This window comes from Pygoscelis adeliae, unplaced genomic scaffold (assembly GCF_000699105.1).
Source record: "Pygoscelis adeliae isolate BGI_AS28 unplaced genomic scaffold, ASM69910v1 Scaffold42, whole genome shotgun sequence".
NCBI lineage: Eukaryota > Metazoa > Chordata > Aves > Sphenisciformes > Spheniscidae > Pygoscelis > Pygoscelis adeliae.
The window spans coordinates 810,999-825,046 of NW_008824283.1; the positions used below are offsets into that span (position 1 = coordinate 810,999).

At 38.7% G+C, this 14,048-nt stretch overlaps 1 protein-coding gene across 1 annotated transcript in view; it reads right to left on the reverse strand.

Annotated features, from left to right (window-relative positions):
* Nucleotides 1-13,926, reverse strand: part of CPEB4 (cytoplasmic polyadenylation element binding protein 4) — a 45,158-nt gene extending 31,232 nt beyond the window's left edge. Inside the window, exons 1-2 of the mRNA XM_009318473.1 lie at nt 11,473-13,926; nt 1,457-1,538 (exon numbers count right to left, since the gene is read on the reverse strand). Of these exons, the coding sequence (XP_009316748.1) occupies nt 1,457-1,538; nt 11,473-12,594 (1,204 nt within the window). The 5' untranslated portion in view covers nt 12,595-13,926. The remainder of the gene's footprint in view (nt 1-1,456; nt 1,539-11,472) is intronic.
* Between the last annotated feature and the right edge of the window lie 122 nt (nt 13,927-14,048).

The window sequence follows — 14,048 nt, forward strand, 5'->3', positions numbered from 1 at the left end:
GGTCTCTTCTCCCAAGTAACTGGCGATAGGACGAGAGGAAATGGCCTCAAGTTGTGCCAGGGGAGGTTTAGATTGGATGTGAGGAAAAATTTCTTTACTGAAAGAGTAGTTAAACATTGGAACAGGCTGCCCAGGGAAGTGGTTGAGTTGCCATCCCTGGAAGTATTTAAAAGACGGGTAGATGAGGCGCTTAGGGACATGGTTTAGTAGGCATGGTGGTATTGGGTTGATGGTTGGACTCGATGATCTTGGAGGTCTCTTCCAACCTTAATGATTCTATGATTCTACTACTACTTGTCATGAATAAAAGCCCGGCCCCCACCACATAAGGAGGGAATGTATTTTGGGTTTTTAATTCATTTGGCATTACTTTTATGTACATCAAGCTCTCCTTGTCATTTCAATACAAAAGTGTATTTCTTGGTGTTTCTCATCTCCCTGAATTGCTGCACAGTACTGGGGATGTCAAACGCAAGCTGCATTTGAGACCATGGTGAATGCAACAAATGCAAGCTATTGCCACTTTATCAAAGGTTGGTCTTCTGAACAAGAATCACTTTTAAAACAAGTCAGAGTTCATTAACACCACAAGCCTTGATACTGAAAGAAATTTACTTTCAGAAACCACAAATGCAGGTTTGTTTTTTTTAGTGGTCTCATGACTGGTAACAAAACTGAATGCTTAGATAATGAGCATAAGAGTTTGACTACTTTTACTTATACAAGTCACCGTCGAACTGAAACAGATTACTCATTATAAAGAATAAGAAACTAGACTTCTGAATTGTATACCATAAGCAGTTTCTATTCAGGTTTAGATAAAATATGTAGACAATGCTTTGAATACTTTGTAAGTTGAGGTATTTTCAAAGAAAGATTACCTTTGCCAAAAAAAAAGATAAATCCCAACTGCAAGTCAGTTCAACCCCCCTTTTCCTTTCCCAATGGTACAAATAATTCTGCAATTCAAGGCAGCAACAAAAAGAGAGGTAAAGAACTAAAAAAAATTGTGATTAAATACTCAGTGTTTTTCTCAAAATGACATAGATAAACCTCATTCATCCCCAAGACAGAAAGAACTATGACTTCAACAGGAAAACACCATTAAGCAAAAAGTTATGTCTCACCGAGCTGCACAAGATTCCTCAAGTTGATCATTTTTACAGGCTGCACACATTGTATCTATTAAAAACAACACTGGCAACTTACACAAAAGATCAGCTTATGTTTGTGTTTCGCATTGTTTTGTATAAAGACAAAACACACTCAAGTGGTCATGTGTTGCAATAGCTTCATCTAGAGACAACTGAAAAAAAGGTGGCCTACCCAAGCTGACTGACCTGCATTAGGTGCACAACGTAACTGTACTTTTCCTAAACAAAACTGAAGTTTCTTATTCTAAGTAAGCAGTCTTCCCAATTATTTACTGCAGGAAATAGTCTCTTTCTAAATTTACCTTTCAGTGAATCATTTTCAGCTCTCATTATGTCAATTAGCGAGTTCTCCAGTGAATGCATGTCAAAAGTCCTTGTGCGATCCTGCAAGCAAATACAAACAAAGCCAGTTTAGGCAACACACAGTGTTAAACAAGACCATCTGAAACATAAAAACTTCTGTTTTGTTCTACGTTACTACAGCAGAATTAAGGAAAAACACATACACCACTAAGGTCAGTCTGATGGAGGAAAATTTATGAATCTGATCTATATTTATCATAACCAATCATTTAAGAACCCCGATTCAATATTTAGTTTGTATTCCTTGCTATACAGTTAAACTTTGTTAAAAATAATTTCACAGTTAGGAAGTAAAGATCATATCCTGGGAGACAGAATTGCAAGGAGAAATCATAAAGTAGGTATTTCAGCCCAAATTTAAGAAAATCTAAATTCCAGAAACACACAATTTCCTTCACCTAAACTACTACCTCAACAACTGAAATAATCTAATTCTGCACAGCCACTTCAAATTCTGCATAATTACAAAGTATTCCATACAAGCAGTAGTGTTCCAAACAGTCTGGTTTACTCAGTGACAACTTTGCTCTAATCTTTAATTCCCTGAATTCACAAGTTTGGTATTCCAAGCATTACTAGAATTGAAGGAGGACTCAACAAATGGGAGGCAAGATGTCTCATGTACCTTACTGTTTCATTATCTCAAGCCATTTGAAGTATACTTACCAAATATTTCTCCTTCATATTAACCAAAGCCATCATTTAACACATGTATGGTTCAGACTTTCCCAACTAAAACAACAAAGTCCACATCTTATGACTCTGATGCTATAAAATATCCTGGCACTACATTATTTTAATTAGCAAATTGAGAATAACTGAAATTATATATAAACTTTGAAATCTTTGCGGTATCATAAAAGGTCACTAATGGAGGCAAAAAATCACTCTCATTACCAAAATTATTCACCTATCCACGTTATCTATGTATTCATACATTTGGACATTTGTAGAAACACCTAGATAGAATTTTATACAATTATATTAACCCACTTTGAATTTAATTTTTCTGTGTCCAAGAGCTCTAACATCAGTTCTAAAGATTTTATTTCATTCATGTTCTAAGAGATTCACCTCTGACCTGGGATCAAGCATGGAAAGTACCCATTCAAATAAGAAAGCAAAACGTGAGCAATTCAAGACAGACGCTTGCTCTAAACTGCTTCTCTACAACTATCATTATTACAGCAGTGAGTATGGGGGGTTTTTTGTTCCTAACTCTAGCTGTGAAGCTGAAATTTCTCCAAAGCACACAGATCCAGCTTTGATAATTTTTAAAACCAATGGTAAAGTAAAAAACAGTATTGCACACACTGTTTTGTTTCAAGTTATAATGTCCTTTACTTCCAGTGATGAAGTGCTAAAGCAGTATTGATTGCAGCGTTGCAAGAGGCATTCTTTAGATCAGACAATGATCAGTCATCTTGGACTTTAAACACCTAATACTATTTTAAGAGCAGGAATCCACTAGCTCCTAGAGTCCTGATCCATTTCCAAGTTCATAAGTTACATTCTGACCACTAAAAACCACTATTTTTCAATGAAATGTTCTGATATTTTTCCTCTCTTCAGAACAGTTTATTACTGACAGAGAACAGGTGAAGTGTTTCTACCCGGATGTGCTGCATTTCAAATAGGATTAGAAAGATCTGAGTTTGGAACCATTTGCTTTATTAGTCTAGCCCAATATCAAATTTGCTATAAAATGCATAGCGCTGCCCTATCTCTCCACAGTATTTATTTCCTTGATCATTTATATTACAAGGTAATTGAGGCACCTTAGAGAAACTATCATGAGCACTTAAATTCTTAAATTCTGTGTTTTACTTCCACATATTTCCTACTGGTTTCTTCCTTTCCTAGCTGCATTTAGTTTATTGTTTTGGTTTATACATTACTAGTTCATAACTATTTCAAACTCTAGTTACACTAAAATACTGTAGCAGGATTGAGTAAAAGTCCTTGTGTCTGCATGCTGGACCCATTAGGATCTAACGGCTGTGTAACTCAGGAATGGATGCTAGAAGACAATCTCTACATTTTCAGCAGTCCTCACACAGGACAAAAATAGCCAAAATACAGGTGGGAGAATTTTCTGAAAACCTGACATCCCTCAGTAGCTACTCCTTCTTCCATTCTGGCTCTCATACTGTATTGTGTTTCTCTGTGTGGAATTACCTCAAGTCCAACCCATGAGCAGCTACAAAATTCTTATTTCACAAAGTGCAGAACCTCAGTAGTTCCAAGTCTTTGTTGAATTTGTGGCACTTAACATTTCAGTTGTCTGAGAGACACAAAGGGAGAAACCCAAGCTGAGTAATTTCTAGTTTATTGAGCTATGTATGCGCTGGAGTACATGAGCCCGAAGATAACCTCTTGTCTCTAAAACGTCAGTGTTGGGTTGGGTTGAGCTATAGAAACAGAGGGTTTTGCTGCAATGGTAAGTCTTTTAATATTGAGAACAGAGTTTAAACATTTGAGGAAAAAAATGGAATTGAACTGGTTAGCTGACAGGGACACCACGTTCTCCAATGGAAGCTTTTTGTGGCGAGGTGTTTATAGTTTTGCCCTTCTGAGTGAACCAGCTAGCTGTCACTTTTGTAGTATAAGGTCCGTAAGCTTCTAATCATGCTGCAAACATTTTAAAACACAACACTGCACAATGATACAAAAGATTAACTGGTCATATTCCTACGTGCAGCTATTAGCAATCACATAAAAAGGAGGACTGGCTAAAATACGGCCCACATTCATACTCACGCTTTCCAGCAGTTCCAGTAACTTGTCATAGCAATGGAGAAGACAGCCATAGGCTACAGCACCCTCAAAATGCTGATGTGTTACTATCTATTTCTTGTCTATCTTTCCAACAAAAGGCCTCTGTGCTTACAGCATATCTAACCATCATTGTCAATTCATGGTGCTGAACTGCCCCAGCCTCAACACCCTTGGGAAGATGAGCCTTGTTCCTGGGTTGTTTGAAACAGTTCGCTCTTCCATGCCTCTGCTTATTAGAAGATAGCAAACCATGTTAAGCACATTAAGAGCCACTACTACTGTTACACTGAATTTGGATATATTCCTGAAACTAATGCAGCAGTCCACCTCTTTGGAAACGCAGAGTAATTAAAGAACTTGGTATATAAGTAAACCTGTATACATCTATCCTATGAAAAGATGTCAGTCACGTGTCCTAAATAAAGACCAGCCAAAATGTCATGCTGAACTGGTTCAGAGGTTTGCACAGTGCTTATTATAAAAGAACTCCATTAACGTAGTTGACTACTTGCCCTGATACTAACAAGGTCCACGCTACTACAGAAAGTCACCATTGGTAGCTTTTTAGAATTTTTATACAATTTAAAGGCCTTTGATTCTGAGACTGCTTTGAAAACAGTAACACGAATTTTGCCAGTCTTAACTTCCAACATGGCCAGCACATTTTATCAGAAACACATATATCTGAAATACATATATGTATTATATACCTAACATAAAAATAAAGACTGATGACAGGTTAGTGGTAGTAGCCATATTGCTGAAGAAATGTGAAACTTTACATTTAATTCCATAACATCAAAAAAGCTGTAACAGTCAACATATTGATCATGAACTGGCAACTAGATGCAAGCTATTCTCAGAGACACATTAGTTATGAAGTACATAAGCCAGGCTGTACTTAGGAGAAAAGTGGTGCTTTCTTCAAGAGACTTCATGTAGAGAGAATTAATAACAATATGGTGGTGTTTTTAATGGATCAGTTCACAAAGTTACAGTGCTTTCCATGGAGCTGGACTGCTTACTGTATACTTTTTTATTTATAAAGAAAAGATATAGGGGTAATGACTACTCTGGAATAAAGCAGAGTATGTACACTTCAGTAACAAAATAAGTTAACTACAGCCTGATATTATTTACCGAGGTTGATCACAAGAACTTGGCTTTACATGAGTTTGTTTAGGGCATCTAAAATTTTGCTTTATCAGAGGGCTTAAAGGGCACACACATTTATCCTTGGGAAACAGAACAGAGGCAGAAAGACATCAGGTTGAACACAAGGCCACAAAAAAAAAGCCAACCAAAAAGAAATCAATCAACCTGCAGTCTTAATAAATGACTATGTTTAAAATGTCAGCCAACGTTTCAAAAGACATTCATTAAACATAATTTTGAATAAGCAGTATTGTTTTCACAATAATATACAAGAGGTGACAACTAGCAGATCTGGTTAAGAGAAAGCTATCGAGACTGTAAATATTCTACAACAGCACACACAACCATTTTGAACTATACACCAGCCAGCTCTGCCTACAGAAAAATAAAATTATTGATTCTCCTACTGTCTAGAAATCATTTATAAGTATGTAGAGTGCTCATAATAATGCAATCTCATTGTTAAAGCGCAGAGAGTAGAACTCAGGGCTTCATGTCACAACTTTGTCATTGGATTCATACAGTATGGGCAAACCACTTCACCTCTGTGACTAGTGGTTTCCCCACTAGCACCCAGACAGATTATTTTATGTTTAGAGGTCTTGTAAAAAAATGGAGCCACTTGTAAATATGAAATCACTAAATTCTAATTCCTATTCCAATTTTATTTTTCAAAGTCCGAAGACATTTCATTCCAAAAAGGAAGATCATACTTTGCACTTAAAAATCCCATACCTAAATTCTCTTGCACATCAGAAAAATGTACATTTAACTTAACTATTAAAGTGTAGATTCATTATATTTAATCTGCACCCACAGCATTATCATCACCTGAACAATTAAGATCCCAGAACCGGAGAGTTTCTATTCAGTGCTTCCCACCATGGGCCTCCCAGTGCTAAAAAGCCAAACTGTACAAAAAGTAAAGCCTGGCAAGGTATAAGTACTTGCTGGTAGCTAAGGCTGTGCCTAATCTTATAAAATACGATTTCTCTGAAGACCGAGGCATCAATAATAATGCAAAGTATGCCACTGCATTAAGCAATTTATTGAAGGTGATTAATCAGTATTTATGGAGTAGGTGTAGTTGTAAAACCACAGCTTATTTTATACATTTAAATCTTTGTCAAACCAGAATACTTGTGAAAATTAGAAAACTCACAACTACATTTGCTACTCTCATTATAGCACGGGAAACCTGAAACTTGCTGCAACCTTGTATATATTTCCCACAATTAAAAAGCCTTGTGTCTCAGGCAAAGTAAAGGGTGTAGGGAGAGGTAATATTGTAGGTACTAAATACAAGTTCCACATTTTTCTTTTAATTGCGAAGCAAATTTGGACTTGATTATGCTTCTGGGTAAGCTTCTCCTCTTTCCCACCACCCTGCAAATGCTGTATTCCAGCTCCCAGTCCAGTATCCAGTGAATTAAAGGCTCTGAATAAACAGGTTTTTCCTGAAAGGATGTTGCTGTATGCTGCCCTGATCATCTTTTATAGCTTTACCAGGGAACAATAAGAAAAAGCTGGAAAAGTTAAGTGACGCATAACATAGGAGGTTTTTTGGGAGGGAGCACTTCTGGTTTAGTCAAACTTGAACTTTTTTTGTTTGTTTGTTAGAAATTACAGACCTTTATAAAAATTTCCAGCAGCATGTCTGATTCTATATTAAGTTTTTCTATGTATCTTCTAGAAATTATTTTCCACAATATCTTGTGTTCTCAATCTTTGTGCTGGGCTGCTAAGTATGCAATTTTCAAAGCAAAATGCTTAATAAGAGTACTCCTTTTAATCTTAAGAAAATACAAACATAATTCAAATAGCTTCTAACAAAAGCTCTCTTTAAAAAGAAACCCTGAGGTCAAAAACGCACAGGAGGGCCAAAGCTGAAGTATTAACGTCAGTAGTAAGTTTATAAAACAAGAACAGTGTTAACTTCCACAGTACTTAACTTGTGCATGTCGTACCACATTAGAGTGCTTCTAATTCCACAGATCAGTAGCTGTGGGGAACTGCATACAAAACACTAATTACTACACAGCTGATGTAGTTACAGAAAAATGGGTGAACAGACATCTAAAAATCCAACTTCAAGTATTTATTCTATTTTAAAAAGGTATCTTGAAATTTCTTGGAATAATTGCTGTTGCTAGAACAAAAATAAAATTCTGCAAAACAAGTAGCCTCATTTTATGCAACCAGCCATCATGATTTATGAAAAGGTTCCTCAAAAACAAAGAACAAGTATTAAAATAAAGAGGCATGGTAAAGAAACTTATTTGCAAAATTCCTTCAAGAGGGAAGATTGGCAAATGCATTCAAGAGGTTATTTTTTAATTCCAGTTCCCCATGAATTTGTTTAATGCACTTATTAAATCAACCCATTTCTATGGGCAAACAAATCATGACATATAGCCAGAATTAAAATACATTCTGTAATCACGTATGTGTTTTCTCAAACATTCCACATCTGCCTGGGGGAAGAAAAAGTCTCTCTGGCACAGACCCTCAATGGATTTGGAAGGAGTTATATACCTGGAAACTAGCACTGCAGAAGAAAGGAAAAAACATTTTGAACAAGTGGATGTAATGAACTGCTCTCATGTACAAAATTCTTTGAAATGGGCAGTTATTTTCAAGCCCGATTCCAGGAAGAAACACAAATTATTTTTAAGCATTTTTACAGAAAGCTGAACACTATTGCTTAACTTGCTCATGCCTTCAAAGACCAATTTAAAAAACATCGTCACACATTTGAAGATGAGATCTGGAAACCTGGAAATGCCTATCAAAGCAAGATTTATGCAGTGCATAACAGGCAGGATGTTCCAACTCTCATGAGGAAGTGCAAGTACACAGCAAAAGGAAAGCCAAAACAATCTTGAGGGCAATGCTGCAGTAAAATGCAATTACTGAGCACTTAGTTTGTCAGTGCTGCTGGGAGAGAAGTAGAAGGAATTATTTCAAAAAATCAGTAACTTTGTAAGATGCAATAGTCACAGTCAAAGCATTTTCATTCATTAATTCTCAGGGAAGGCTGTTGTATCCAGAAGACTCAATTATTTTTTTTTTTTCCATTCAGGAACCATTTTTTCGTTTGGAGACCATTTCCTTTTCAAATGAACGCACAAAGAACAATGGCTTTTCTCTTTTCAAAAGATCTTTGAAGGGAGAAGCCTGCCCAGTGGCTAAAGCACAATATCAAAACTCAATTTAATTAACAGATCTGGTAACAGTCTTCTCCGACCTTGCTTCCCGTTCCATCTCTGCAACAAGAGGTTCCTATAGACACGCTACTTCTGAAATGTTATGAGACAGAATTCCAAATGAAAAACACTTACAACAAAAAGCACAATGTTTTGCATGCAGCTCTCAATACCAAACAAGCAATCATCAAATTGCAAGATTATCAAACAAGATCACCACACTATGTTCCTTTTATCTGCACCATTTGGAATGCCCACTTCATCGCAAGCGTCTAAGGGCCACGGGCAGAAATATTTGAAGTGAGCAGTAGCTCACACTAGCGGCTTATAGGGACATTTTGCAATGTTGTCCTCTCTGAAGAGGAAACGAGCACTTACACTTGGTTACCCTAAGATTTCCATCAAAACACAGACTTCTGTGTTTCACCAAGCTCTGGAGTAGAGACAACCTGTGAGAAAAAAAAAGTGATCCCCAAATATTTGCAATTGCTGGTTTACATCTTGCCTTCTAAAGAAACTAATTTTCACTAGACTGCAGCAACACTTGTTAATGATTTAAGCAGCAAAACATAAATATTAAATGAAAGGGATAGTTATATCAAATTACTCCATTATGTTGCTGCAGCAAAGACAGCTTTCAATTATTTCCTAAATAGGAATCTAAGAAGATTCCAGTAACAAAATAGCCTTGTCCAGTACACGATTGCATCATCAAGGATACTTCATATACATATATATGCATGAACACAAATATACAATAAGCAAAACTCCTTATTTCTGCTTTGAGTCAGGCATACAATCAGCATAATCAAGAAAAAATGAAAAGACACCAAAGGTCAAATTTTACATCATTTGTTTCCAGCGATTCAAAAATTCAGTATGCTTTCAACAGACAAATGACTAAGTGACCAAAGGAGCTAAAGGTTTTTTACAAAAAAAAGTTATAAAAAGCAGTTGTCCAAGATGGCTTCAAAATTAATCAGCATCTTTCTAGGTCTGCAGTGCTGAAGTCCTGTTTTGCTGCCCTGCCCTTTTCTTCACAGAAGTGATAGTAACAGACTGGAAAGGACTTCTCTCCAACACTTTCCTTTTCTTGGCATGAAGAAGTGTCAGACTTGGTCTTGACATGTACAGCTTCATCTTAGTGTTTATGTAAACAGATACCAACACGCTACACAAAAATTATTTCTTTACTGTGATCAAAATACGTGTGTCTGATATTTTACGTTTGGAACACAACCCAGAAGTCAAGGTTGACTTTGCCAATTTCCTGAAATTTCCTTGATGTCAAACCAAGCCCATTTCTATCGCTGCGTATATATTTGGGCCTTATACACAGCAGCAAGGACACACTTGATCTCATTCTGTCACTCTGAACATCAGCTACGTGTCAGGGTACAGAATGAATTAAACTGTGAGCCAAGTCTGGCTGCAGCGAGGCTGAATAAAGACCGACTCCAGCTGTGTCCCTTTTTCTAATGGTTTCAGTGTATAATTTTGGTATGCTGGACACAGGTTCATTATATTAATTACAAATCCTGACATTAAAATCAATTATTACTATGCATTCTAAATTTACAAGGGCTCTACCCAATATTGAACCAGCTAGTAGCTCTGCAGTAGAAAAAAGGTCTCTAATGGAAAGTTATTGCTAGCAGCTGCTCTGTTGTCAGAAGGCTGCATAGGCAGGCCCTGCAAACCAAACAGAAACTGAACAGTTTACGAAGAACTGAACTGTTCCTATGTCTGAATCCACAAAGTCATTATTAAATATATTTCTATTTCCTTAGGGTGGTTTATAACATGAGACATATTGCACGGTTTTTATCTACAGATCTTTCAAGTTACTTTAAAGTAGGTCACCCTGGTTCTTACAGCACAGCTATAAATACTGCAATCGTTTTGAAATTTTTACTTTTGCCCTCATTTGAAGATCTTGAAAAACAACCCACTAAATGTAAAAGAACTCTTAGGTTTTTGGATTCACCCTAAAGGAGTTTACAAAAGGCACACACGCACATAAAAGCTAGATTTAACTAGTGGTCAGATGAAGAGTACTTCTGTTTTAATTTTTACTGCAAATTAGGTTCAACATTATACAGTTCTTTTCAAATTCATAAAAAGTCATCCTAGAAGGAGAGGTTGAACTGCCAGACAACCTGCCAGGATAAGGCCATATTAAAATATAGGAGACCACCAGCTGAAACTCGTCCAGATCTATTTTTGGTGATGATTTAATGGCCTGTAACCAAAATTTGCTGCCATTACTGAGGAAAGCAAACTGCGTTGATTACCATCACGTAAAAAAAATCAAAGTTTCCAAAAAATGCTACAAAAATTATGTTGCACTACAAGTCCATATGACACTGTAAAACAAAATACAGTCACTCAATACTTTTTCTCAGACGTGGTGCATTCTTGAATTAGAATAGAAGGCCTCAGATCTTTCATACTTCATCAGGCAGCACTTTTTTCCTTACTCCTTTTTGTAGATATACTTGCTACTTGCAACTAAATTAGTTCATCGGCTATTTCTGAAGGTGTGTAAGTATTAAGCTGAAGGAAACTGGCTAATACAGATGTCTGGTGGGCAACAGATATTTGTATGACCACCACTATTAAAAAAAACCCTATGATTCACAGCTCAGAGCGTAATTCACACTATGGCGTTTTAAGTTAGCCTTTTTTTTTTTCTTCTAGTTGCAAGCATAGAAGTCATTCAATCAGACTGTACTGTTCAAACCCCCGACCCTTTCTAGGGCATTTTAATGCACTTACGTGTTATTTGTCTTATGGATATAACAGAGTGTGCTCACCTGAAAAGGAAAAATGTTGTCAGCTCTATTCAAACTGTCTTCCATCCACGATTTTGGAGCAAAGGCTGAGCTGGGTCGAGCATATTTCTGCAACTGGATATGATTACTTGCAAAATTCTTCTTTAAGGGCGAGATGGAGTTCAGGGGTGTTATCCCTCCGTTCAGTCCCCTGCGGTGGTCTCGGCCTTGGGACCCACCCCACCCACCATATCCACCGCCACCAGGGCTCCATGAAGATGGTGTAGGCGATGGACTTTGGTAGCTGCTCCATGGAGAAGGTGGCTTGTTAAGATTATTAGCCAAATGAGGCAATTGATTAAAAGCAGCATTTCTATGTGTGAATGGAGGTGGATGAGGACTTGCAGGAGACCTCCTCTGTTGCTGATGCTGATTGTGATGATGCTGAAAATGGGGGTGATGAGGGTGGTGTTGAGAGAGGGGTCCAATTTGGGGGGAAAAGCTACCACCAAAGCCAGGGCTGACGTGATGTGGAAAATTCTGAAACAGCAGAGCACCATTATTAGCTGAGGCAGTAGGGACCCCTCCCTGGTGAAAAAAACTTGCATCTTCATTGATTATTGTAGAAGAAGAAGGAGCTATAGCTGCAGACCAGTTACTAAAACCAGTCAGAGAAGATGCAGTGGATGTCAAGGGCTGCGTCGAAGTACCTAGCCCCGAAGCCTCTTGATAATCAAATCCTGTTAACACCGGCGATTCTATTCTTATTTTCTCCTTTCCATTGCCGTTCTCTGAAGAATTATCGCCCTGATTTTCTTCAGTTTTAGCTTTCTCAGGTTCAGAGAGCATGCCTGCTTCCTGACTTTGACCAGGGGAAAGCTGCTGTTTTTCTAGGGACTCTTGCTTTTCCTGTTGCTGAGTTTTAGATTTTTCTGACCCCAGAATCTCATCCTGAATATTATGGGCAGCTGGAGCAGGAAAGAGCCAAGCTGACCCAGCACTACTGCCATTGGCAGCTGTGTTATTATTTATAAAAGCAGCAGGGCTGGGGGTTGCATTTTGATGATGGTGTGGAGGCTGCAGATGTGGATGAAATCTGACTGGAAAAGCTGACTTATTTCCAGTGTTGTTTTGCACTAACACTCCAAACCCGTAATCCCCCATTTATTATATTTAGGGTTTGAATCCTCCCTGTAAAAACAAGTTGATGTTTAGTGTTTACCTCGTCCTCTTCTGAGGCGAGATTAGCAAGTATCCTGTTTTTAGCTAGATATTCCAGTTTCTCCCTCCACGCTATTTATTTCAGATTTGGATAAAGATGTTTGTTTTTTGCAAAAGGTAGATCTCTTCAACTATTTAAATGTGTCAATTTGTGTCCGTTTCCTTCCTTTGGCTAGGAGGAAGGGAAAAATAAATCTTTGGTTCACAAAATAAGAGGTTTCCTTTTTCTAAAGGAAATGCACAGCAATGAGAGAAAAAGCTTCTGGGGAATAAGGATAAAGAGATTCTAACTATCCTGTTTTTTTCCTCCTCAGCAGCCTTGACTCGCCCATAAATGAGTTAAGAGGGAAGAAAAAAAAAATATACAATGACGTCTGGTCCCCCGACCCCTTGGCAGCAAAAAATAGATTTAAATCTGGAATAATTTAATACATCTCTATAATCTAATATATATTTGTGTCCTGTTCAAAAAGAGTCTTTGCTGTGGGTAAAGGAAAAATTTACCTCAGGATCTCAGCATTCAGAAGGGTGAAAAGGGGGACTGAGTTACAGAAGAGGCTTTTTCCCGTGCTGATGGGTTTAACCTATTATATTTAGTAATAATATACACTCTGTGTGTGTGTGTGTGTGTGTGTATGCGCGTGTGTGGTTGTTTAAAGGGGTAAGATCTTATCTCAGGAAATTAGTATTCTGTGTGTGTTGGGTGGGGAGTGAGTTGTGCAGGAGAAGGGTGGATTCTTGATGCTGCTCCTTTTGGGCTGGGTTTCTAAGCTCGCCAGACTCGCTTCTTATTTATGATCCAATATTTGCGTGTCCTTCATATGAGTCCTGGCTGTCCGAAGAGGAAGATTTTCATCTCAGAAATCAGCATTCAGCGTTCGGGAAAGGGGAAGGGAGGGGACAGCGAGTTGTGCAGGAGGAAGGGGAAGGAGATTTTCTGCTGGGAGGGTGGTTTCTGGTGCGGGGCTCACCTCCTTCCACCGAGATACGTGGGTTCCCTGCAGACGAGCGAGCCCCTGGCTGAAAGGCCGGGTGGATATGCGTGTACGTGTTTTTCCTCCTCAGGGACTCGGCATCCAGCGGGGCAGGGGCGGGCGGCGCAGGCAGGCTCGGCTCGCCAGGCCCCGGCTCTCAGTGGGGTGCCCCCCGCGGTGTCCCCCCTCCCTCGCAAGAGTCCTGGTGTCGGGGAAGGCAGGAGGGTTTTTTCTTTACCTCAGGAGAGGAGCAGCCTCCGGCAGGGAGGGGAAGGTGCAGGCGGCGGGGGGCCGGGCTCCTCTCTCCCCCATGGAAGGTGTTTAACCGGTTCTCCCAAATCGCCCGGAGATTACGGGACAGGGTCTCGGCCGCTGGGCGCAGCGGCGGGGGGGGGCGGGGGGCGCAACGAGGCGCGGGGGGGG